Here is a 24,929-nt window from a genome sequence, read left to right as displayed (position 1 = left end):
AGATTTGACTTTGGAACTTCCCAAGTCTTAGTTCTGCCCTCAGACCAGTGAGGACGAAGGGCCAAGCTGCCCCTCCACCTCAGGCCCACTCTCCTCCCTTGGAGACTGGCATCACACCATTCCCAGCAAAACCCAAAAGTCAGGAGCAAGCAAGAAGGTCCTCAGGTGTGTCTCGCACCCTCTCCCTCCCCAGACTCCACTCCCACACAGCCACTCCAAGGGTCTCCGAGTCCAGCGTGTTGAACCTCCATTGCTGATTTGAGTAAGTGCCCACAAGAAGTGAGGTGCCAAACTCAGGAAGACAACAACCTGCCAGGTCAGCTCAAGGCACACTCACAAGCAGCATGGGGGGCATGGCACAGAGTTTCCCAGGCTTCCTGCATGCTCCCCTCCAGAGACACCCAAAACCCAATACATGTACAGCCATGCCCTGGGCTGGCAACTCTCTGCAAGGCTGCCATCCTGCCTGGGGAGAGCGGTGACAGCTGTATTAAGGTGCACAGGTGGCCACCAGCCAATAGAAGCTCCACACCTATGCATGCAGAAGGGACAGGTAGTACTGACTCTAAGAAAATGCCAGCCTGTGAAGGAAAAATGCAGAAACCCGCAAAGCATCAAGGAAAGGGGAAACCATTCTCTTTCTGCAGTGGTTTATGTGCAGGAAAGCCTGGAGCAGACGGGTGACCTAGTTGGCCTTTTCCACTCCTTCCTACAGAATGGTATCCATGCAAGAGAGGAGGGTGCAGAGAGAGCTGGCTTACGTTGGGCCATCGGTGATGAGAGCCAGGATGTGGCTCATGTCCACTGTGTAGGTCTCCAGGTCAGGGTAGGGCAGGCTGTGGGGCTCCTGGCGCTCCAGCATCTTCTGGTCATCATACACGAAGAGGATGCCCCCCTGCATGCGGACCAAGTAGCCCAGGTTGGGGGGTGCATCATGCAGGCAGTAAGGGTCTTCCTGGGGCAGTGGGGGAGGGTGGAAGTCTGCAAAACAGGACGGAGTAATGGCAAAGCCCCCCTGCCCGAGTGCGCAGTGAGGCCTGTCCTGGCTGTCCTGCCTGAAGTCCAACCACCCATGCCTGCCCCGACACCTCATACCCTCTTCCCTGCTTCAGTTGTCTCCTTAGCACTATGTAAAATAGTTTTACTTCTTTACCTTGGATAGCGTATGTTTTCTCCACTCACACAGAAGCTCCACACAGAGATTTGGATTCACGTAGTTCACTGCTGTATTCCCCACCACCTGGAACAGTCCCTGGCACATGGCTGACACTTCAACAACTTTTTTTAATTTTACTGAAATAAGCTTCAGTTTCCTTGCACTTCAGAGACCCCAGGAATGCTAAAAAGAGCGGCTGTGTCTTCTCCCAGCAAGAATACAGACAGCACCTGGGACCGCCAGGGAGCAACTGTTCCTGTCCTCCCGCATGTTCCTGAGATCAGCGTGGTCAAGGGGGGACTAGACGAAGAAGCCTCCCACCCCAAAGGAGCACAGGGTAGGGAACCTGTCTCCCACAGAATGGGGAATGCCAACGACCAAGCTCTCTGATCCCCAAGGCTATGGGTTGAGTTAGCCTACAGGACGCAGAAAACACCTCTTTGCTATTTCCTGGCCATGAGACTGAGCAAACCCCTTTACCTTTCTGATCCTATCTCCTCACGTGAGGATAACACCTCCTGCCTTAGCAGGCTGCTGTGAAGGCTGCCACAGTGTGTACAGAAAAACTCCTGGTAAACAATAATGTCCTATAATAAATTTTAGGGCATTAGTCTTATTATTCTCATAATGAGTTTTCTTGACTCTTGATAAACTGTCTGTGGTCAAGGAATGGGTTGTTGCTAAATAACAGTAGAACTGGGGGCTTCAGCTCTTGGCAGATCAGCCAACACCATACAGGATCAGTTGCCAGGTGCCAGCCCACACAGGAGGAAACTCTGGGAACCTCATCAAAGGAAGCAACCAAGATTGGGTGACCAGCTTGGGTGTCCTCCACCAGTGCTCAGAACAGACTGTCCTTAGAGCAGGAATCACAGAGGAGTTGAAGCAGAGGGGGGTGCTGATGCCCGCCATCAGACATAGCCATAGGCCAGCTCAGGAGTCCCTAAAGTGTGTCGGTCGTCTGCGAGATGCAGGCAGTTACAAAGGCCAGGTGAACCCACAGCCTGGGCTCTCAGAGGTTTCTCCACCTCACCACACACATGCCCAGGTCCCCTGTGCCCTCTGTCCATATAAAGTACACATTGACAGTCGTTCCTGTCTGTCCTTGTCAAAACTGGGATGGCGGGATCAACTTCCCTCAGACAGACAGGGAAATGGGCCCAGAATGGCTGAGATTTACCCAGGGCCCCAGGTGGTAACAGAGGCTCAAGTGCAGGGCTCAGAGCTTCAGGAAGCCAGAGGCAGGGGAAAAGTTGGCACCACCAACTATACCTAGGGGCAGCCAAGATCCCAGGCACTGGTGCAGGCCACCAGGCCCTCACCTGCTCCCCACCACTGACTTTCAGAACAAGGTTTCCTGTTGTCCTCATTTATGTTACTTACAGCCTTTACTGAACCCAGGTCTTACATAGGCCAACCAGACTGCACTAGGAAACCCTCCTGCCCTCCCTGATCTCCCCTTCCCTGAGCTCTGCAGCATAAATGTAGCTACCATTTATCAAACACTCACTAGATGCCAGGACTCCACTAAGTACCTCACATGTGTTCTCCTGTTTAATCCTCACTACAACCCTAGGAGATAGATACTGCTAGAATGCCCATTTTACAGACTGAGAAACTGAGGTTTGGGGAAATATCTTGCCCAAGGTCCCAAGAAATTGGTAGAGCCCAGATATAAATGCAGAGCCTACTTCCCTTACCCCAGGACCATGCCCTCTACACCTAATCCCACCCAACCCACCCTACCACCAATTCAGCATTTACTGTCTGATTGTGTTATTTTAAATATCCCACATGAGACTGCCTGCATCCCTGGCAGACTCCCAAGATCAGGGACTGTCCTTCCTCTCTCTCTTAACTTCTACAGCTCATCTCTGCACAGGGACCGGCACGCAGTACACACAGAACCAGTCCTTGGAGGAACCAGCAAACACCGGTGTAAGAGAAGCCAATACCAGATCTCTGTCTTCAAAACACCATCAAGGAAAACACAACCAGTCAGCAAAAAGCCCTGACCAGCTCTTGGGCCAGGCCCCACACTTGGGATCCTACCTCCAGCCAGAGCACCGTACCTGGGAGGCCCTCTTCCGGAGGGGCAGTGTCAGTCTGTGGATGACCCAGATACCGGGCCGTGGTCCGCGGGAAGCGGTGGTAGGCGAGCCGCGCGTACTTCTCCCGGATCATCAGGGCCTTTGCCAGGCTCTTGGCAGCCTGCTCATAGTCCTCCACGGTGATCTGCACAAGGGGGCATGCAGAGAAGAGTTCACACACCTGGCCTGGGACTGCCATCTTTAGAAAGAGCTGCTCTCAAGGTTGACCCTTGGCTGGTATCTGGGAAGCTGGATTTTTGGGGAGTTCCAAAATCCAGCTAAGTAAGAATGACTCACTGCACCTAAACTCTTTGTACAAACAATATGGCTTATGCTGGGCACCTGGTTTCTTTCTGGGAGTCTGGAAATTTGGGATGTGTTACGCAGATGTGTGACGAGCCCCAATAAAAACCTTGGGCACTGAGTCTCCAGTGAGCTTCCCTGGTGGACAACACTTCACGTGTGTTGTCACAATCAGATGCTGAAGGTATTAGGTCCATTCTGGTGGCCACTGGGAGGGGCCCTTGGACGCTTGCACCTGGTGTACTCCATGTCCCCTTCCCTTTGCTGATTTGCTCTGTACTCTTACACTGTTATGAATCATCGCTGTTAAGTACAGCTATACGCTGGGTTTTATGAGTCCTCCCAGGGAATCGCTGAACCTGGCAGTAGTCTTGGGGACCCCCACACAGGAGACAGAGGAGGAGGGTTACGGTTGCTCGTAGACAGTGCTCCTGCCTGCACACCTGAGACCAGCCTCACCAGCTGCCCATCAAACCACAAGCCTGCTGCTGCACCCAGCACATGAAGAGACAGAGCCCAAGTCCTGTCCCTAACGAGGAAGAGCATCATCATTTTCAGTTGAGAAAATCCATGTGTCCTTAGGATGTGAAAAATAAATAAATAAACAACAAAAAACAACTTTCACATGCTCAGGCTGCTGCTTTGCCAACCCCAAGCTTCTGATTAAATCTGGTGATCACCCACCTCACCCAGTCCGTAAGACCTTATTGTCATGTGTTATGTGCCAGACCTTTTTATAGATTTCATTTTGCTCCTCACTGCAACCCATTTTACAAATTGGGAAACTGAGGTCCAGAGAAGCTAAATCACTTGCCAGGAAGTTACAAAGTTAAATTTCAGACTCTGATCTGATCGAGTCCCAAAGTCCAAGGACGTTCTGCTTTCCTGGAGCTGCCTTGTATTCAAAGATGAATGAGATCATGAACCTTCCAGTGGCTCATTAATCTCAGTCAGTTTGGGAAGGATGTGCGTCATGGAACTGTGACTATGCTCGGGCAGACAAACAGCCAGACAGTGTCAAAATGGGGATAAGCAATGCAGCCGGAGGGGGCACCACACACCAGTGGAGCACAGAGTGCAGAGGGCTGGGCCTGGAACTTTCTTCCTCTGCTTTCAGAAAATAATCACTTTTACTTCTGAAATATTTTAAACATACACACAAGCACTGAAGATAAGAGACCCATGCACCTACTTTTCAGAGCTAACAATATTAAGATTTTTCATAATTGCTTCAGATCTCTTACAAGTTTAAATAAATAAACCATCATGGATGCAGCTAAAATTCTACCCTCTTGGCTCCCCCACCCCACTCCATCCTCAGAGAGAGGAAGTTGGTATACATCCTTCTCATGCGTGTTTTTATACTTTTACTAAATATTACTCCTTGCTCTTTGTTAAGGTGGTAGGTTCTACTTTCCTGCCTCCCACTGTCCCCGTGAGGATGTGTTCATCCATTTTATACCTTCCAGTGGGTGGCTTCTGAGAGCAGCAGGAATAGGTGAGCAGACACAAACACCCTAGACAAAAAATTTTCTTGCCAATGACAAAGCCAAACACTTTCTCTGCAAAACCAATGGACTCAACATGACAAGGGACTCAGGCCATGGCTAAGGGTATCAGAGAGGGTGATCAGGAACCCAGTGGACCAGCGACCACCAGACAAGCTTGCAGGCATTGCAGGCCCCATGAGTGGCAGCAGACCCATTTGGTGCCAGGGAGATAAGCAAGATCAGCCTGCTTCTCACAGACACTCAGCTTTCTGGGGACCAATTGCTGGGCTCAGGGGCTCCATGTGCTACTGTGTGTCAGCCAGGAGACTGGTAGAAAGAAGCTAGTAAATGCTCCAGGCCGATGTCCTCCCATTCTTTGGGGGTCAGCCCACCTTGACTCTCCCTCTGCACTGTTCTGCCCACATGCCCAAGCCTGGGTAGACATCAAAGACTCCTGGTCAGGATGCTGATCAGACAAGGCCTGCATTGTTTCCAATCCAACCTAAATTCCCATCCACAGGAACTAGAATAAAATAAACTATGGTACACCCACGCAATGGAATACTATGCACTTGTAAGAAAAGAACAAGAAAGTTTATATGTCATATGTATATGACATTATCTCTAAGGTGTACTATTAAGTGAAAAAAGCAAGGTGCAGTTTAATGTCTATATTAAATTACCATTTGTGTAAGAATAAACTATGTGTGCATAATGAATTGTAGGTACATAGACCATCAACAAGTATGTGAGAATACACAGGAAACAAAAGCCAATGGTTGCCTCGGAGGAGGAGAATGGGTAACTGGAGGATTGACACCATTTTTGTACCTTTTAAATTTTGCACCATATGCAAGTATTCTCTATTATATAAATATATATATATATATTTTTTTTTTTAAACTAAGGGAAAATTTATAAGAAGAAAATTTATAAGCTGCTTTGCTTTTCTCAGATTTACTAACGTCCTGCAACTGCTGTTTAAAAAAAAAAAAAAGAAAGACTGACAAGGCCAACTGAGGCATGAATAATGGGGTGGGGGACAGGGAGATAGAACCAAACTTAACCCTGGCACTAACTTAGTGATACTTCTCTTTAAGAAGTAAGCAATAAAAATACATCATCCAAGCAGATGAATTAGCATATTATCAGTGACTGAATTAACTGGCTTGGTGTAAACCAAGCTTGTTCACTTTCTAATCAAGACCCTCTTTTCCTGGTTGAGGGGGTCTAGACTGTATTTAAAGACGCTGAACCTAAGAATGTAATTAGAGCTGAATCAGCAATAACTAATTTCACATAAACCAATCAATACCATGACTTTGAATCCATTAAAAATCTGGGAACTTTAAAGAGCTCAAGTTGGCACCTTTCTCAATGGACTAAGGGACAGAGGGCAGCGTTCTAGGCCAAAGAACATATAGAACTTACAGGCCACCACCACAGTATGCCTACCTGCAGCCATGGGCCCTCTTTACAGGGATGAGGCAGCCCTCCAGACACAGCCACACCCCGCAATCTCTGGTCAGGCCCTCCTTCTATTCAGACTCTTGTGCCTCCTCTCCACCACCTCCCAAACACCCACAGACTAGGCCAGGCTTCAGGGTAGGCAGGACCCCCATGGCCCAACGGACCCCTGGCACACACAACACTCCCAAAGACCTCAGAGGAGCCATGGGAGACACCTTACCCCAGCACAGTAATCTCCGCTGATGGTGACTCGCTGGAACTCGGGCATGGCATAGGGTGCTGGCGTGGGCTGGGAAGTGGCTCCAGTGGGCACAGGGGTTGTGGGAGACATGGCTGGGCTGGCTGTCGGGGGACCCTTCCAATCTTGCTGTGTTGGCATTTGCAGAGACAGGGACTGGGACCGAATCATCTTGAAACTTTTCTTTCTAAGAGCCAAGGATAAGGAAAAGTGGGAGACATCAGCAGCAAATTGGGGCAAGCAATAGAGACTTTGTTATGTGCATGGTGGGAGAATTTTGCTATAATTAATCACTGGCGCTAGGCCTACCCTTAAGAAGTTTCTAATTATTGATGTCTTCCTCTCACACATGTCTCTCTGCATGAGGTACAGACAGCCCTCCAGACACCCCTACCTGCAGCCACTACGACCTGCTGTGCACAGTGTTTGCACGGCACACAGAGCGTTAGAGTAGGGAGATGCCACAGGAGACAGACAGACAGACGGCAGACTGTTAGGGGCTCTAACACCACAGGACATGAGAGGTGAGGATGACATCAAATCAACCAGGCTTTCCTCACAGTGTGGACAGCATGCTATCTTCAATAAGCTAAACTCTACGTCTCACCATAGGACCACTCTCAGGAAGGACTACAAACAAGGTCACAGGGGCAATCACACTGTTACACAATCACAATCACAGAGTTAGAAACTTAGGGCAGTGGAGCCAGAAGGGATAGTGGTGATCAATGAATCCACCTTCTTGTTTTATAGAGAAGGAGCCAGGGTTCCAGAGATGGGAAAGCGTTTACACAAAGTCACACAGCAAGGTGGCAGCTGTACCCAGCCACCACCCTGCTCCTCCTTCCTCAAGTCTGACGTTTGCCATCTTGGCGGCTACTGCTGGAACAGGCACAGCCCTGTGCGTATCTCTGTTACGGGAAAGGGATTGATCAGCGTCAACTTCAGCTTCCTCCAGACTTGTCACCTTGGCATCAAAAGATGACTTCACTAACTGTTGGGATTGAGGTTGGTTCAAAATGCTATAAGCTTATGCTTATTTGCAAAGCTGATGTGTGCTGACTCAATCTTCCTCATTAATGATATAGTAATGTCTTAAATGACATCACCCCAAGTCCTGGAATTCCCAGGAAGGAAATTACCCCGCAGTGAGGTGAAGCCATCAGACTCCCCTCCCCCATGTCTCTTTCTGCCTCCAGCAGAACCCAGCTTTCCTGCACTGCCCCCACAGTGCACAGCACCAGGAGTTAGCTGACCACTTGCCCTACCTGTGCCACAGGGGCCCAGCAGCTTCCTGGGTATTTATTCCACCACAACCAGGGCCTACAGCCACCAGCAAAGGACTCAGTGACAACTACCACCCTCCAGAGCCCACAGGGTCCCTCCTCTTCCCCGGGCACCAGTGATCCCCACATGACCTCATGGCTCTCCTGGAAGCAACTGTCTTCCTGTCAGCGACAGGTCTCCTCATGGCTGAGCTACAGTTCACTTTACCTGTTTATACACCCACCATCTGCCATGGTCCATCCTCTGGTTCTCACCTGCCTACCTTGTGTTATCACCTCTTGGGGACAAAGCTGTCTACACTTGGAACATGGAGGTGGCCCCTTTTCAGGAGTTTCCCTTTGCCCTGCCCCTGGCCCCGCATAACAGACGCACCAGGCTGCTTTGGGAAACTCAACCTGAACTCCGGGAGCCCCCAGCCCAGGCTTTCCCTAGCCTGCCGTCCATCACATGGGGCTGAGATGAGCACCCTGCCCCAGGGAAGATGCCAACTCGTGCCAGTCGGTCACTCCTCAGAGGCAGATTCACCTTGAGCAGCGAGGTTCTCCCTTTGGCATCTTTCGCACATTCACACCTACAGGAAGAGCATTACCTTCGGCTCCCTCTCACATTCTGACAGGCTCAGCTGGTTCCCAAAAGACTCACGCTTCCGTGTCATTTACATGCCTGCCAGGTCACTGTTTTTACTCTATGCCAATCTCTCCCCCAAATGCTATCTGAGGTCTGGTCCTGCCAAGGAGAAACAACAGGTGACATCTAAGGTGAGCAACAGATTAAGAAGGTAAAAAAAAGAAAAAAAGCAAACAAAAACACAACTGGAAAGCTGAAAGGCTGCCTAAGTGAAAAGCCTACCAGGCTTGTCCTAGGAATGTCTATATTCTTCTGCCCCAGGGAGGAAGCCAGTACCCACCAGCTGGTGCCCAAACAATTCTTCTTGAAGACATCCATTATGGCTACAGCCTTGATCTTCAGGTGAGGTCCAGATTGTCACATATGAGCATCTGTGGGCTGGGCACTGACTTTGCAGGCACAAGGGATAGTTTTAAGAACAGGTGGGTCAGCTCCTCAGGGCCCGCTCACCATGGGCAGGGGCTTGGAATAACCAGAAGCAAATCACTGAGCTTGCATCTCAGTAAGTTGTTAAAGTTGGATGGAGCCCAAGGAGAGGGACCTGTATTTGTTTTCTATTGATGCATAACAAATTGCCAAAAACTTCGCTTAAAACAACACCCATTTACTAGCTCACATTTCTGTGCATAAGAAGTCTGTGTGTGCTTGTCTGGGCTCTATGCTCAGGGTATCGAAAGGCCAAAATCAAGATGTTGGCTACTCTGTGCTATCATCTGGAGGCTCTGGGAAAGAATTCACTTCCATGCTCCTTCAGTTTGTTGGTAGAATTCAGTTCCATGTGGCTGTAAAACTGAGGTCCCAAGTTGCTTGCTGCCTTTGGCCAGGGGTCACTCTCAGCAACTACAGACCACACTCTGATCTTTGCATGTGGCCACCTCCACCTTCAAAGCCAGGAATGGTGCGTGACTGTAGTGCTTTGAATCTCTCTTACTCTCCCTCCTATCAGCCTGAGAAAGCTCTCTGTTTTTAAGGGCTCATGTGATTAGATCAGGCCTACCAATAACCTCCCTATATTAAGGTCAACTGTGCCATATTCCATAACATAATCACAGGAGTGATATTCCATCATATTCACATATGGTCTGGAGGTTAGGGAGGGACATCTTTGGGGGCCATTTAAAAAATTCTGCCTACCATAGGCCCATATCTAGTATTGATTCTGTACAACTGAGGTTCAGCCAACAAAAGTGGAGAGTGGCAGCTGAGTGACTGTGTGTATGCGTGCGTATGTGTGTGTGTGCCCATGTGTATGTGGGTAGGGTATACCCGCCCACACGTGTCCTTCCCCTCTCAAGGCTCTCTGAAGCCCCACTTGTGTCACAGTAATAAAAGAAGTCACCATTAGCTTTATCTGAATTATAGAACCATGGGGTCTTCTGGCTGGAACAGACTTTAAAGACTACACACCCCAACCCTCTCACTAAATCAACCTTTGCTTGAACATCTACAGTGACAGACAGCTCACTACAGTTCTACCTGAGACATCGGCATTCAATCTTTTATTCAATAAACATCTACCAAGTACCTACTCCAAGACAGGCCAGAGCTAGACACACAAACACAAAGTTGAACAAAACACGATCTTTGCCACTGTTAGAAAGCACTTCTTACGATGGCCAAGACCTGTCTGTCCACAGTCCTACCTGTGGCACCTTGTGCTAGCCCCTGGGGCAGGCGCTGGAGTAAACCAGCTTGCTCTGCCACAGCTGCATGCCCCCGCCTGCCCCTGCCCACACGTGCACCTGGCACACACACACTCCCACCAAGGAGCTGGCAGAGTGCGAGGCTGTGAGGACACCAGCTCCAGGACAAGCCTGCGGGCCCAAAGGGCCAGGGAGCTGCTTTGTCATCCCCGATATGGTTGGTCTTCCCAGGGCACAGGGACCTTCTTGCCATCCAGGCCCTCAAGACAAGGAGGTGATCTGGTCACAGAGGCTGTTATTATAGCATCTCATCTCCCAGCACCTGTCTGATGCCCCCACCTGCTCGATGGCCCTTGGCTGCCCCTGCCATTCTCTGTGTCTCTCCCCCACCCTCCCCAACTCTCCTCAGCTCCTGGGAATCAGGCCCCCCCAGAGTCTTCCCTTATAAAAATCTGCTTCATATGCTAAATCCAAGTTAAGAGTCCGTGGGGCCTCCTTTCTCTTCTAGAGAAGAGCCAGCCTCTCCCCAGGGCCTCTGAAGCCCACTGCCCTGTGCAGGCTGTCCAGAGGGCTACCAGGCAGGCAGGTACCGGAGCAAACCTTTCACCAGGCTCTCAAATGTGTGCCGTGAGTCACTTCATTCCCTAAACCTCCCTGTGCTGGGCCCTGAGGTAAACGGGTAGATAAAATATGACTCCTGCCTTCCAGGCGCTGACTGTGTGATGGCAGAGAAGGACCAGACGCTCAACAGATTGTTATCATACAATGTGGTCTCTGTAATGAGATGCCCAGGATATTTTGGGATCCCAGAGGAGACACTTAATCCACACTGGGGGTGGGAGCAGTGGAGCAGCAGGGACAGCAAGAGGGGACATTTCAGAACAGGAGACTTGCTTGAACTCCTCCCCACCCACATTATTCTGGCAGCCCCTCCCCCTCCAGATGAGAGTTGTTACTGTAAAGGCTGGAGGCAGGATAGCATTAGAACAGCCATTTAACAGATTTCATTTGTAATAAGTGATTTTGTCCAAGGTCGCACAGCTAATGCACAATGAAGGCCTGTCTGGTGCTGCAACTACCCTGAGCTTTTTATCTATACGTATAGTAAATTGATATTCAAAACATGTCAATTGATTACAATCCAGCGTTCTGATTTTAAATGCTATGCTCTGTCTATACATGGCTGGCCTTCTACCACAAAGCTGGTTGAAATGTGTTTGTGATACATTTTGCTTTCTTGGCAGCTCACAATACTTTTTTTCTACAATGCATCATCAAAAATATGACGGGTCTTCAAAAAGTTCATGGATTCATATTATCTCTTAATTCCATTTTTTACATGAACTTTCTGTAGTATATGCAAACTATATGACCTTTATGAAATAATTATTCATTATCCCAATTTTTTACTGGAGCGTGCTAGTACGGGCTTAGGAAGAGTGGGATAGGTTGATTTTTAATATAAGTACGTATGGAAATATAGTAACAGTGATGTTTATATAAAATCAAATTTCCAATTTATTACCTAAAAATTTCTTAAGGGCACATATTAGTGAAAATATATTGGCCATGCAATTTGTATACAGTTGATATGACATGATGACAAATGCCTTTTTCCCTGACTTTATGTTCTTCATTGTAACAATAAAGAAAACAAAGTTAGGAATTACGCTATCTTGTCGCTAAGCATGCAATCTTTTCTATAAACTGGAACTAGCTCTAAGGTCCATTGTGCTAGTATATTTAGATGTTTTAGTGAGAGTCAGAGCCTGATCGAATTGCAAGTGGGTTACAAATGACATGGTAACCAATCTTTTTTCCAAAGAACCAGTGGCTGTTTTTTGGTTTCATTGGAGGCAGGAGCCACAAAGCAGCACAGGGTTTTGTTAACAATGTGAATTTGAATGTCATTAGGTTAACAGGCACTCTCCACTTCCACAGCCTCATCACTCATTGCTTTCACTGTCACCGCATTGATTCACATAAAATCGGCACCCCTAGTGTAAGAAGGGGACTAGCTGAGGAGCTGGCATCTACTCTGTAATTGAGACCAAAAGTTCCAGCCTACCTGGAAAGGGGAATGCAGAAACAGCCAACTATGATGTGTGCTGCATAATGGGCAGTATGAAAGGGGTATGCAGAGGCCACTTACTCTGCACACACGATCAGGTGACCAGCAGTCTGACCAGGTGGGTATAACTTTGATTCACACACCTTGCAGCCCTTCAGGTATGAAGACTCACAGCCTCACCCTCTGTCTTCCCCTTCACTCCCCTCTGATAACCTGCCCCTCCTGTTCTGTCCCCACTTCCCTCCGGCCCACTCCTGACCCACTGTAGTCCCACTTGTCTCCCCCCGCCACTCACCTCCATTTCTTCCTTTCCCCAGTCCTTCCCAGCTGCCCTCCTCCCTAAAGACCCCAGAGGTCAAAATGAAGTACAATCTCTACTACCTTTCAAATTAAATGTTACAATTTCTATTCTTTACTTTAAAAGCAGATTAATTGACTGTTTTAAATGAAGCTCCTTTGCCAATGGCCGTGAATTTTTTAAAATGTTACCCGTCCCTGATTTAAGAAGTTTCATAAAGTAAAATGATTTAACAACACTTTAGCTATGCTACGCTCAATTCATAATAAATATCTGTTTATTTATCTTATTCAAAATATTCTTAGGGAAGTGGATGTTCTGGGTAGCCAAATTTTTCAGATAACAAAGTCTGTCCTCTTTATATCCTCATTTTTTAAAAAGATAATTTTGGTGTGGCTTTTTTAATGAAATGCATAACTCCTGCATTCTTAATCAGAGCATACTGAACATAATTTAAAGTTCTCTCAATGACTCAGGGTCATTACTGCATTACCCAGTCACAATCTTACAGGTGTTCTGTCTCTAGACTGTTGTGCTTCAAATTCTTCTGCCTGCTTTTCATGATTATTCTGTTTCCTTCCTCACTGTTGACTGTTGAATAATAACAATAATAAAAACAGGAACATTAATGATGCTCCAAGCACAGCACTAAGCATTTTATGTGTATTAGCTCATATAATTCTCATAAGGCAGGTCCTTTTATCTTCCTCATTTCGCAGATCAGGAGACTGGCTCAAGCAGTTAAGAGCCTTCACCAAAGCCACTCAGGAGTAAGTGATGGGGCTGTCATTTTGAATCCAGTCAGTCTGACCCCAAAGCCCACGCTTATAATCACCACACATCACCTCTGTGACCCTGCCTATAGAAGTCTCTCTCCCACTTCTAATTTGCTCCTTTAAATCTGGCACAAGATAAGAAATAAGACAGCCAGCTTATTAGAAATCTGTGTAAAATAAGAATAAATAGGAGATGGGATGGGAGGTGCCACAGATGGAAAGGGAGTTGGGCGAAGGTGCCCTCCATGAAAATGTTAACCTTTTCACAGCTAAAGGGTATGGGGTTTCTTTTGGGGATGATGAAAATGTTCTAAAATTGGTTGTGGTGACGGTTGCACAACTTTGTGAATATACTAAAAACCACTGAATTGCACGATTTAAATGGGTGGATTGCATCATATATGAATTGTACCTCAATAAAGCTGTAGAGGAAGGAGGAAAAGAGGAAATAAAGGAGGAGGAGGAGGAGCAGGAGGAGGAGGAGGAGGAAGAAGAAAAAAGAAGAGAGCTAGAGGAGTCCTGATGCGCATTTTGGTGGCTCGGAAATGTTTTATGCTGAGTCTCGAGGACAAACCTTTTCGCGGTCTCTGCAGACTTCTGCTCTGCCAGCTCCTTCTGCAGCTCCCTCTCCTTGGCTTCCTTCTGCCCGATGGGGCAGTCCTCGGGGACAGTGAAGAGGGACAAGGCATCTTTGCTGTCCTCTTCTCGGAGCACTTTAGCAAACACCTTCTCGGCCAGAAGTCGGACTTGCTCGTCCACTTCAGAGATGTTCAGCTTGGGGAATTGGCGCGGCATCTCAGCTAGCAGAGAAAGAACAAGCATTGATCCTAATCAATTACTGGATGGCCTGAGTCACCAGGGCGGGGGAGGAGAAGGTACTGAAGTGCAGGCCAGGCCCACCTGGTCCCTGGGGTCAGCTGTTTACTCAGGAATTCCCCATACCAAACCCAGCATGACAAGTTTGAAAATTAGCTCAATAAATAATTAGATGTGAAGTGCATAGGGCCACTTACACTTCATGAGAAAGCAAATGTTCAGAAGTCAAAGAATACACCGTCTAACCAAGCATGCTTCCATTCTCCCAAACCCAAGGAATCTGCAGCACCCTGGCAGCACTGCGCTCCTGACTTGGTTTCCCTGATTGAGAAGCAGCAGGAGGGAGATCAGAGCCATCCCTCCTCCAGACTACGAGGAGGTTGTTAGGGCTGCAACAATAATCAAACCTCACTCCCCCACTTCACAGAGGGGAAGACCAAAGCCAAAAAAGTTTAACAATTAGCTTAAGGTCCCACAAGATTATAGCAGAGCCCTGGGAAATCTAAAGCTATATTCTTCATTACATAAAACAAGGCCTTTTGCTGAAAAGAAAGAATCTGCAACAGTTTCATGGTCCCCCAAGCCCTCTGGAACCCTCTAATAAGACACAGCAAATAAAATAAAGGTTTTGGAACAGGGACACGCTATCCAGCTGAAAACTCCCTCTCTTAAACAATCTTTCCCTACCCAGCTCTCTGCATACTGCTATCAGTAAGTGCCCTAAATCATCGGGTTTCTTTCCTTCTCTGTTTCTCTTTCTCTTTGCAAACACTTGTATAGCACTTAATATACACACTCTCCCAAGCACTTTATACTTTTAACTCAGTCAATCTCATTATTCCCATTTTATAGATGAGAAGTTAGAGAGCCGATTTGCCCAGGGCAAATAATAAGCTGGCAGAGATCTGTGCTGTTTCCAGCCTTTCTCTCCCCTATCCCTTCCTCTCTGAGCCTCTGCTCAGGATCTGAACCCAGGAACCTGGTTCCCTTAATCACTACACTGTGCTGCTTCTCCTTGTCCATTTGGGTGTCAGGGCAGAGTCTTCTCATGGTCCCCAGCATCGCATGTACGATGTAGATGAATACTGCACCCTTTTCAACAAGCTGCCTTCACCAGCAGCAGCCCTGGAAGAGGAGTTTCCTGTCCATCTATGACCACAGTCTCTTTAAGGTGGTTTTGTTGACCAGACAGATGAGATGAAGGTGAGACAGCGCTGTGTTGCTGTCTGGAAGGAAGAGGAAGCAATTACAGGGGAGGGGGACTCATTGGGCCATGCTGGGACAGTTCTTCTCTGGCCTCACAATTTCCTCATCTGTGAGATAAAGTGGCTGGATTAAGTAGTCTCCGAGGCCCTCTTAGTTCTAAATGGTGCAATTCTAGTTACCGAGAGGTTTCAGTTGCCAGAGGAAGGCTTGCTGCTCTAGTCCTGTCTGTGGCATGGGGGGCTGAAAGGGGGAAAGCAGGCTGGTAACAGGCAGTCAACGCCACTGTGTCTGAGGGCCCCTGACTCTGAAACCAATTTCCTCTTCCCTCCACACCCAGGGACATGCCTTTCCTGGGCCTCCCTCACCCTAAGCGGGTTGAGTGAGAGGGAGCTGGTGAGGAAGAGCCACCTCGGCACTCAACTGAGCTGGTCTAGGGAGCAGACACCAAGATAGCAAAGTCCTGGCCTCTGCAAAGAGGAAGAGAAACAGAGCTGACTGTGGAGATCTTCAGGTCCTGATAGCAGGGAGAGGGGAAGCTGGAAGCCATCACAGCAGAAACTCAGAGAGATGACAGGGGAGAGGAAGGCCAGAACAGCACGCAGGACAAGACTCAGGAGGCGCTGTCAGGCTGGAATAAAGTTGGACCCCTACCCCCCAACTCTAAGTCCACAGGCCAAGTGCAATGTTCCAAAACCTCACACCACATCTCAGAAGTCGACATCAAACAGGCCCCAGGCAAAGGTCATCAAATGCCATAAAGCACCCAAACTGTTTGACCAGGTAACCCCACTTCTAGAAATTTCTTCTAAGGAAAGAATCTGAAGGAAGGAAAAACACAAAGATGTTTACTTGCACTCTTTTTGTAAATAGCTTTAAAATGTCCAAATTAGTGAATGCTCACTTGAAAAAAGTATTAGGCAAACAAAATTATGAGGATGATGTAATCACATAAAAGTTATCTTGTGAAATAACAGCAAGTGAAAAAATTAATACATAAAACTGTACCCATGCTTTGAATACAACAATATGAAAATTCATTCCCTAATGGACAAGGACTGCAAGAGAGATAAACACTCAAAATAGCCAGATGGCAGGGTTGCCTTTGTGTGAGGGGATGTCTTACATTTTAATAATTAATGCTGTTATATCTTTTTTTAACAAATACAAAGAAAATGAATAGACAATGAAAAGAGAGAAAAATAGGAAAACAAATCAAACTTATTCCAGTAGATTTGGGCAATTAGGGTCCTCTCCCACCTAACCCACACCAGAGAGAGGCCAGCCTAAAGGGGTTACACCATTGAGACCCATCTCTGCATCAGCTCCTACCCTGCTCAGAAGCTGCCCCCCATCACCACCTTCCCACCCCCTCCGCCCCCCACCCCACACACCCCAAGGCCTGACCCAGACATGCTCTACTGGACCCTCTCAGAGATGGGCATTGGGGGTGGAGGGTCCCTCTATGTCTGATGGCTTTTATGTCAGATCCTGCCATGTTTGTCCATGAAGCATTTTTAGCTTGCTCAAGTCAACTAAACACATTTTTCAGGACGCATCTTTCTATAAAAGATATTCCTCTTTTTTAGCTTAAAAGGTTAAATCAACCTTTCCCAAAATGGGTCCCATGAGAAGTGGATACTCATTGCTGGTAAAACAGTTCCTGTGGTCCGTTATTGGGGAGATGCTGCATTCCATGGCCCTCAACCCACATTCACAAGCACATTAAAGGCTCAAGGATCACAGAGTAGCATTTTCCCATAGAACCCCCCCTTTTTTTTTTTACAGAATCCATATGAATCTCCTGTAGAACTACTACCAGTGTCTTAAATAATTAGTATGGACCAAGAAACCCACTCGAGGTGATACAGTAAGTCTCTGGAGCTTAGTAGTCTGCCACACACCTGCTGTGTTCTGTGCAGACAGCTCCCTCCTGCCAACCCTTTCCTCCACAGCTTGTCTCCCCTCTCAGACCTCCAGACACCCACCAGGCCAGGCATGCCAAGGAAAGCCCACTCTGCAGATGCCAAGCAGAGCTTCGGCCCCAGCTGCCTGTTCATGCCTGGCTCTCGATCATTTGTCAGCCAAAGCCAGCAGGCTTGGGAAGCTTAACTGTGAATTCACCAGCATCAGTCAGCCAGTGATACAGCTTATCTAAGTGTTACATACACCCCAATGAGCTTGAAGAAGTGTCCCAGAGTTAGAAAGCTCTAAAACACCGCCAGTTTCACCAGTCACTTTCATGGCACCACAGCCCCTCCAGAAAGGAAGCACGGTGCCACTTCAATCCCCTCCTACACAGATGAAGCTATTTCCTGCTCTTGCCAGATTCCTATCGCCAGAACCCACAACACCAACCTGAGCCTGGCGCAGGAGCCTCCATGACCACACCTGAGGACACCAGGCAGAAAACGTGCGTGGGCCAGGCTGCGTGCTGCCCAGGAGACAGCCCTGTCTGCTTATCAGTGCAGTGAGCTGCAGTGAGGAAAGCAGGCAGAGTCTGGGCTAGAAATTCTTCCATGAATAGGAAATGCAAATGGAAAATTTCCAAGAGTCCTTAAAGGCCCCAGGTAATAATGCCAGTTATCCAAGGCAACAAGGCGGTGGTAGCCTGAATGCAGTGGCCTCACCAAAAGAAACGCCCCAACGCCACAACACATTTGACTTCCCTGACTGATGGCAGAAGAGAAGCTGCAGCCTCCCCTAACACCCAGACCCCTCCTGAAAGCCGAGTGGCAATGAGCGATGCCATCACCTCTGCTGACTCCGTTGTGAACCCCACTTCAGGCCTGGCCTGGTGACTGGGCTCATCTTACCAAGGGGATTCGTGTATGGCAAAGCCTGCCCTGCCTCCCTGCTGAAGGCCCCTCCAAAGCACCCCTCCTGAGGGCACCCCAGGACTGGCAGACGGAGCTCTGAGCCCAGTTGCCAATATAAGATCCGCCTCCCCTCCTCATCTGAAACAGGGAGGACCATGAACTGCTTCTGCTTTTCCCAGGAAAGGACAGAGACTCAGGGAGAGGGGACTGCCTCAGCACAGGGGCAGGCTAGGGTGAAAAGCTGGCGGCCCTGTCCCACTCCTTCCTTTCTTCCCTGAAAGGAGACACACATCACAGGTGACTAGGCAGCCTGACAAGCTCTGCCAGATCTCCCCGCAACACACACAGAAAAGAAGGATGGCCCGCCCCGCTCCCCCACCCAGCTGAGCCCCTGTGTACCCTCCCTTCTTACTGCCACTCACGGCTCCCGCGTGGGCCTCCAGCTCTGAGCAGCCTCCTGAGCGTGAGTTGGACTCTGCTTTTCTCCCTGGGGAAGGTGGAGCCCACCTCGCCCCAAGTGACCCACAGAAGCAGTCGTCCACCACCAAGCAGGGCAGATTCCAACAGCAGCCCAGGGTGCGCAGCTCCGTTATTCATCTGCCCTTTAGGAAAGTGGGAAGGCTCAGAACAGAAACATGGCCTACCAGTGACTTAGATATATTGTGTGGGTCTGGGAAATCACCATGAGCAAAATGGCTATTTCTGTGGTGCTGTTGAAATCCTGGGGAGAAGAGCCCAGAAAGGATGGGTCAGTTGTTTACCGGGAGGCTAGCTGTAGCCCTGACTTGGGCCTGAGTCACCTCCTCATGTCCAATCGTGAGGTTGTGCCTTATTGAGCCCACATCATAATTCCTGTGAGCACAGAGCAGGATTACAGGGTTGACACATGATCCTTGGGTTACTGCTGGGCTTTAGCTACCCAAAGATTACGGCCCACCTGTCCTCACAGCTGTTTCATGAACAGTGCAAACAGCAGGCTACAAGCAACCTAGAGGAAGGGTAATATTTATTCATTAAATAATTAAACAGATTTACAGCATGAGAAAAAAAAAAATCAAACCCTTAGTACTGTTCTGCCAGAAGGTAGGAGAAGCAAACGATTCCTTCTGCTGGTGTTTCAGGGAAGGGAGAGATTGGGTGGGGGATAAATGGGAGCATCCTAGCCTATGGATCCGAGTCCAACTCATTCAGGGAATTCTATTCTGCACCTTTAACCAGATTCTGAATAGCCTTAGTCTGAACAAGCATTTCCCAAAGTACAGTCTGTAGAACACAAAAGGTCAGAAGGCTTGGAAAATACTGCATACCATAGTCCCTTATGGGGATTCATGCAAAATTTCTACTAGAAGATTCAACACCTGCAGTAAAGAAAACTGCTTAACTTTGTTTAACCCAGCTCACTTATTTGACTGTCCCACCACTGCTGCTCATAGAATAAAACACCTACTAATATTCTGTGTCACGGGCTTTGGAAAATGCCTTCCACTTTGTTTTCCAACCTAGAGAAAGCTACCTTTCTGGAGCCCAGCTCCGCGTGTGAGACTCACTCTATCAGGTGCAGGCAGAGATGGGCTATAGCCCTGCTAAGATGACACAAATTGGAACAATGGCCAAGTGTCCTGCTGGAGCCAAAGGGATGAAAGACCCTCCAGAACATGGGCGGTTTAGTAAAAAAAACTGCAGCTTTGTCTAAGGAGGGCAAGCCCTGCTCAGGACCTCACAATTCTACCTTGAGCCTAACATGTTGCTGCTCCTTGTGGCCTAGATGTCTCCTCGGGTTGAAAAGCACTGACCCCAAGCTCAAAGCCTTATTTCCCTTTTGAATGGACATCAAGACAATCTATGATAACCAGACCCAGAGCCTGCATCTCCTGCCCAAGATAGCAGACTGTATTCACTTTTATCACTTAAGTGCCCCTTAGGAGCCCTAAAAGACAGGAAAGGCTGGAATTAAAGTATGTCTCATCAAGAAAGATACCACTCTCCTCCCTGAAAGCAAGGCATGAGCTTGCCCACAGGGGTCCATTTTCCTTCTCACTTCTGAGGTATGTGTGACTCACACAAGGAGTTGGGCAAGGGGGCTTCACCTGCTAAATATCAGCTCCACGACAGATTCTACCTGTCTCATTCACCATTGTACTCCCATGCCTGGAATACAGTAGGCACTCAATAAATAGTTGTTAAATGAAAAATGTATGAAGCAATGAAGAAGTGAATGAGCTAAGTAGATGAATCCACCTATGGTAATCTCTAGAGTCAGTACAGTGTATGGTTAATAAGCGTAGAGGATTCATAAAACAAATGTACTTCATAGGGCCTGGTTTTCCAAAGCCTTGCAGTTTCAAATACTGACCTGGCAAAGGACCGGAAATTTTCTCCAGGCTATTGAGTCTCTGTTGCAAGATAAGAATTGTAACACAGCAAGGTTGCTGGCTCAAAGACAGACAAGTTACTAATTGATATGTAAAGTTACTAAAAAGCTGCTGGAGGGAAAAGGATTGTTGGCTAAATCAAACCTTTGTTAGTGGATAACTTAATTGCCTAACAGAATGTCATCTGACTTGTTTTTACCGAATGTTACCATCTTCTATTGTAAAACTTGTTAATCTGTACTTAGCAAAACCCTACCTATGTCTCTTCCTGTAACTTCTTGGTCTAGAGAATAAATGCAGGAAGAGAACCCCAATTCATGGTTAATTTCCCAAATGGAAGAAATGCCTCACGCTTGAGGAAGTTCTGGGATATTAACCCCTTTCTGGGGCTTTTCACTGCTCAAAAGAGATGGGCTTTGAGTAACCTTTGGCAGCTCTGTCACCCAGGAGAAAAGGGGTGACAAATCTGTGGGAGGCAAAGCAACAAATAAGATGGGCTCAAGTCAGACTATTGGGTTTGAATCCTGTTCTACCATTTAGATGCATGACCTTGGGCAAGTTACTAAACTTTTCTGTGGGTATTGTATTCCCTGTAAAATGGGGATAACAGAATAATAAAAGTGATGCCAAAGTCCAGAGTTCAATTCCTGCATCTCTGTACTGGCCAGCTGCCAAAAAACAACAAAAAAGTATGGACCTCATGGGTTACCAGGACAAACTAGTTAGCATATGTAAAGTGCTTACACTAGTACCTGGCACAGAGCATCTGCTTTATAAGTATTATGTGTCAACATCATTGTCATCATCACTATGATATCACATGCAAAAGGAAGTCCAGCTGGGAAAATAAACATGAAGTTTCATCTAGACACTGAATTATTTTATTCAGTAGTATTTAGTGAGCACCATTATGTGCCTGCCACTCTCCCAAGTTCCTACATGGGTCCAGGAAGAGGGAAACCATGTTTAAATATGAAGCCAGATCAAAAGGAAGAATAGCCTTCTCTGCTATGAATGATACTTCTTTGTGACTGCATGTAGCCAGGACTCCAGCTATGAGCCCATCCTCCCACGCCTTAGTCAGTTTCTTATAAATCAAAAGACCTAAGCCATTGTCTTTTGTCTTAGATAAGCATACAACACAGAAGAAATAAGAGATTGATATACTTGGCAGAAGAACCAGGAAGACCAATGAGCAGCTTTAGTGGAGAAAAGGTATCTCCCTGTTCAACCCTAAGGCTATGTCTTATCTGCTTATGACATTTTCAAGATCTGGGATTTATTATGAGGCCATTTGTAGAGTGATCCAGCAAGTGTAGGAGCAAGAAAAATGAGCTTCATCTCTCAAAGAACTTCTTAACCCAGCTGAGAGCCACTCGCCCCTTACCCAGGACCTTAGAAGGATAGAGGCTGGGCTAAGGATTGGGGCTGAGAGGTGAAAAAGTCTCCCAGCAACCCACCCACTCAAGCGCCATTATTCCTAGAGAAAGAAGCTCCAGATCATCATCTTCAGAGCAAACCAGGCCCCTCAGAGTTGCAGCCACACCCCTCGGAGCTGAGGTCAGACCTCCTACTCCAGACCTGCTGCCAACACTCCAGGAGGTGGGAGCTGACCCAGGCTCTGTCTGCCTGGCTCAGTGGTTCCACCACCACTCAGCATTAATGCTTTGCAACCAGGGAAGGAATTTCTCCTCCAAGGGTTCCAACTGCAGCCAGCATTCCCATGAAGATGGACAAGTGTTGGTCACATCCAGGGGGACAGCCAACAAGGTCTCAGGCCATGCTGAAGTCCCTCCTAGTGCTGCCAGCTTTTACCCAGCTCCTTTGCTAATTTGTCATCACCAAGCTTCCAGTCACATACTCCTACAGTTTGGGGAAATGACACTCTAGTTAGCAAGCCTCCCCTACTCCGGGGCCTCTCAACACTCACCCCAAGGGCCTCTGCCAGCCTAGATGAGCCATTAGCAGCTCTGCTGGCAAAGCAGCTACAGAAGTTCAAGGGCAGAAAGCAGTCTCCAGAGCACAAGGCAGTACACCCACCTCCCCTGCTGGAGGACAGCCAAAGAGGCGATGACGAAGGCCTCAAGCGCTCCCATCACCCCATTATCCTGTCCATCCCCCTGCCTCCAGGTAGAAGTCCACCTCAGCTGTCTACATCCAACTGGTCCTCAAGCACCTAGAAACTTCTCCAGGCGCTTTTAAGAGGCGGCAAGTCTCAGGTCCTTTAATTTCTCTAAACCTTGCAAATCCAATCTAGGCCGCCAGGGAACCGGGATGCTGCCAGCTTACCTGGGGCCGCTGGAGCCCAGGCCACCTCAGGGCCAGGGCCAGGGCCAGGGGCACAGGCAAGGGCAGGGCTGGGCCGGGGACGAGCCCGTGATCGGCGCCACCGCCTCTGTGAGCCAGGAAGCCGGGAGCCGAGGCTCAGATCCCGGAGCGCTGCCGACTCCCGCCCTGGGCCTCGGGGTCCGCGGGGCGCGGGCCCAAGGTCAGCCGTGCAGCATCGCGCGCACTCACCGGGTTCGGAGGACAGGGCCATGCCGTGGGCCCGAAGGGGGCGGCCGCAGGGCTGGAGCGCAGGTGTCGCGCTGGACAGGGCGCACAGCAAGCGCCGCCCAGTCGGGCTGCCGGGCACTGAAGCCGGCCGGGGCTGGGAGGGCTCAGCGCTGCGGGAGCCCAGCCCCGGAGCCCCCGGGCCGGCGCGGCGGGAGGACGGAGGGCCGCCGCCGCACGCCGCCCCGGGCGGTGCCCTACCTGGGCGCCGAGCGGAGGAAAGGCGAGGAGCCGGGAGCAGACGGGCGCGGGCCGGGCCGGCGCTACCTGCAGCGCCCGGGCCGCGCTGCCAACAGGAAACTTGAGCGCGCCAGGGGCGCGGCGGCCGCCGGGTCCCTCGGCCGGAAGCGCGCCCGCCGCCGCCTGGGCTCCGCGGGGCCGCGCCGCAGCCCGGGCTTAGGTGCCACCCAGGCTCCCCGGACCCCGCCTTCGCTGCCACCCGCCGGGCTCCGACCCCGCTGCCCTGGGCGTTCGGACTGGCCCGAGCTCCTCCCCTACCCGCCAGGACTTTTCCCAGAGCGAGATGGGGTGGGGGGTCTCAGCCCTACACAGGTGACTTACTCCCTGCAGCTGCAGCGACCCGCAAGCACGGGTTTTCTCCCAGGTGTCCGTCTGGTCACTTGCAGCACCTTCTCGCCCCGCCCAACACTCACACGCGCGCGCGCACACACACTCCTGCCCTCTCCAGCCCTCTGCTCTCTGGCCTCTCCACTCGCTCCTCAAAGGCCGGGATGACCTCCCCGTTGCCAGAGCCACTGGGTGCCTTGCCGCCTCCAGTACTCACCTCTCCACGGCATCTGAGCCCGCTGCCCACGCCTACCTTCCTGGAAGACTTGCAATGCACTGTTTCCAGAGTTGGCACCCGCCACCCTCTCTCTCCTCTCTCTCCGAATTTTCCACATACCTGGGTGCCTGTAGCTTCCTGGCCTCCGGGGCCTGGCTTCCACAGTGGTGCTCCCCTGGGTCTCACCGTGCCAGCCTCCTCTCTCTCCGCTGGGCCACTCTGCGGATCTCAGCCACTCCCATGGTTTTAACAACCTCCCGCCTGCTAATGACTCTTGAACCCCATCTCCAGCTGGAATGCTCCAGTGCTGCAGATGGTGTCTCTGACTTCCTGGGGAGCATCTCCACTAGAGGCTTCCAGACTCAAACTCCTAATTGCCTCCCAGGACCATGCCAGAACCTGCTCCTGTTTTCCAATTTCCAATGAATGATACCACCAAGTACCCACTCCCCAGGCTACATTTGGGAGCCATCCTTGACTCAGTCTCCCTTTCACGTCTCACACCAAATTAGTCACCAAGGGGAGAAAAGAAATGATTCATTAGTGAGCACCCCCTATGTGTCCTCACTGTGCCAACTGCTTTCACATAATTGTCTCATTTAGGCACCTAGTTTTATGCCTTCTACCTCATAGCCTGAGATTTGCAATTTATTTATTTATAAATGATATGTAAGAGACCATATTAATATATTATATAGTAAGACACACTAAGATACGTTAAAGGATGTGGTAAAGATGAAACAATAATTTTAAATTACTTGATTTTTAATGAATGGTATGATATACCTTTTACCTTTCACTTTAATGTTATAACAATAATCTCTTTAGTGAGAGAAACATAATTAAAAATGATTTTTTATTAATACATCTTTTATTAATTTTAATTAATACATCTTAGTTTAATATTTTATGAAACCAGAAAGCATGCTTCTA

The 24,929-nt window shown here is 48.9% G+C and overlaps 1 protein-coding gene across 10 annotated transcripts in view; it reads right to left on the bottom strand.

Moving 5' to 3' along the window:
• Positions 1-23,791, bottom strand: part of AMPD3 (adenosine monophosphate deaminase 3) — a 44,001-nt gene extending 20,210 nt beyond the window's left edge. For 3 of the 10 annotated variants that reach the window (XR_010023341.1, XR_010023340.1, XM_063092697.1), the window contains exons 1-5: positions 18,710-19,022; positions 14,024-14,249; positions 6,730-6,934; positions 3,229-3,391; positions 762-981 (exon numbers count right to left, since the gene is read on the bottom strand). Coding sequence is in view for 8 of the 10 variants with exons in the window: in XM_063092697.1 (XP_062948767.1) it covers positions 762-981; positions 3,229-3,391; positions 6,730-6,934; positions 14,024-14,249; positions 18,710-18,884 (989 nt within the window). In the remaining 2 variants the exon portion in view is untranslated. Of the gene's footprint in view, positions 1-761; positions 982-3,228; positions 3,392-6,729; positions 6,935-14,023; positions 14,250-17,826; positions 17,930-18,699; positions 19,024-23,176; positions 23,236-23,773 lie in introns of those variants that run through there. The other 7 variants (XM_063092695.1, XM_063092692.1, XM_063092696.1 and 4 more) reach the window with 7 other exon arrangements.
• Between the last annotated feature and the right edge of the window lie 1,138 nt (positions 23,792-24,929).

The sequence above is a fragment of the Cynocephalus volans genome, chromosome 4 (assembly GCF_027409185.1).
Source record: "Cynocephalus volans isolate mCynVol1 chromosome 4, mCynVol1.pri, whole genome shotgun sequence".
NCBI lineage: Eukaryota > Metazoa > Chordata > Mammalia > Dermoptera > Cynocephalidae > Cynocephalus > Cynocephalus volans.
Note: the sequence above shows the minus strand (reverse complement) of the source record. Positions and strands in the feature narration are given on the sequence as shown.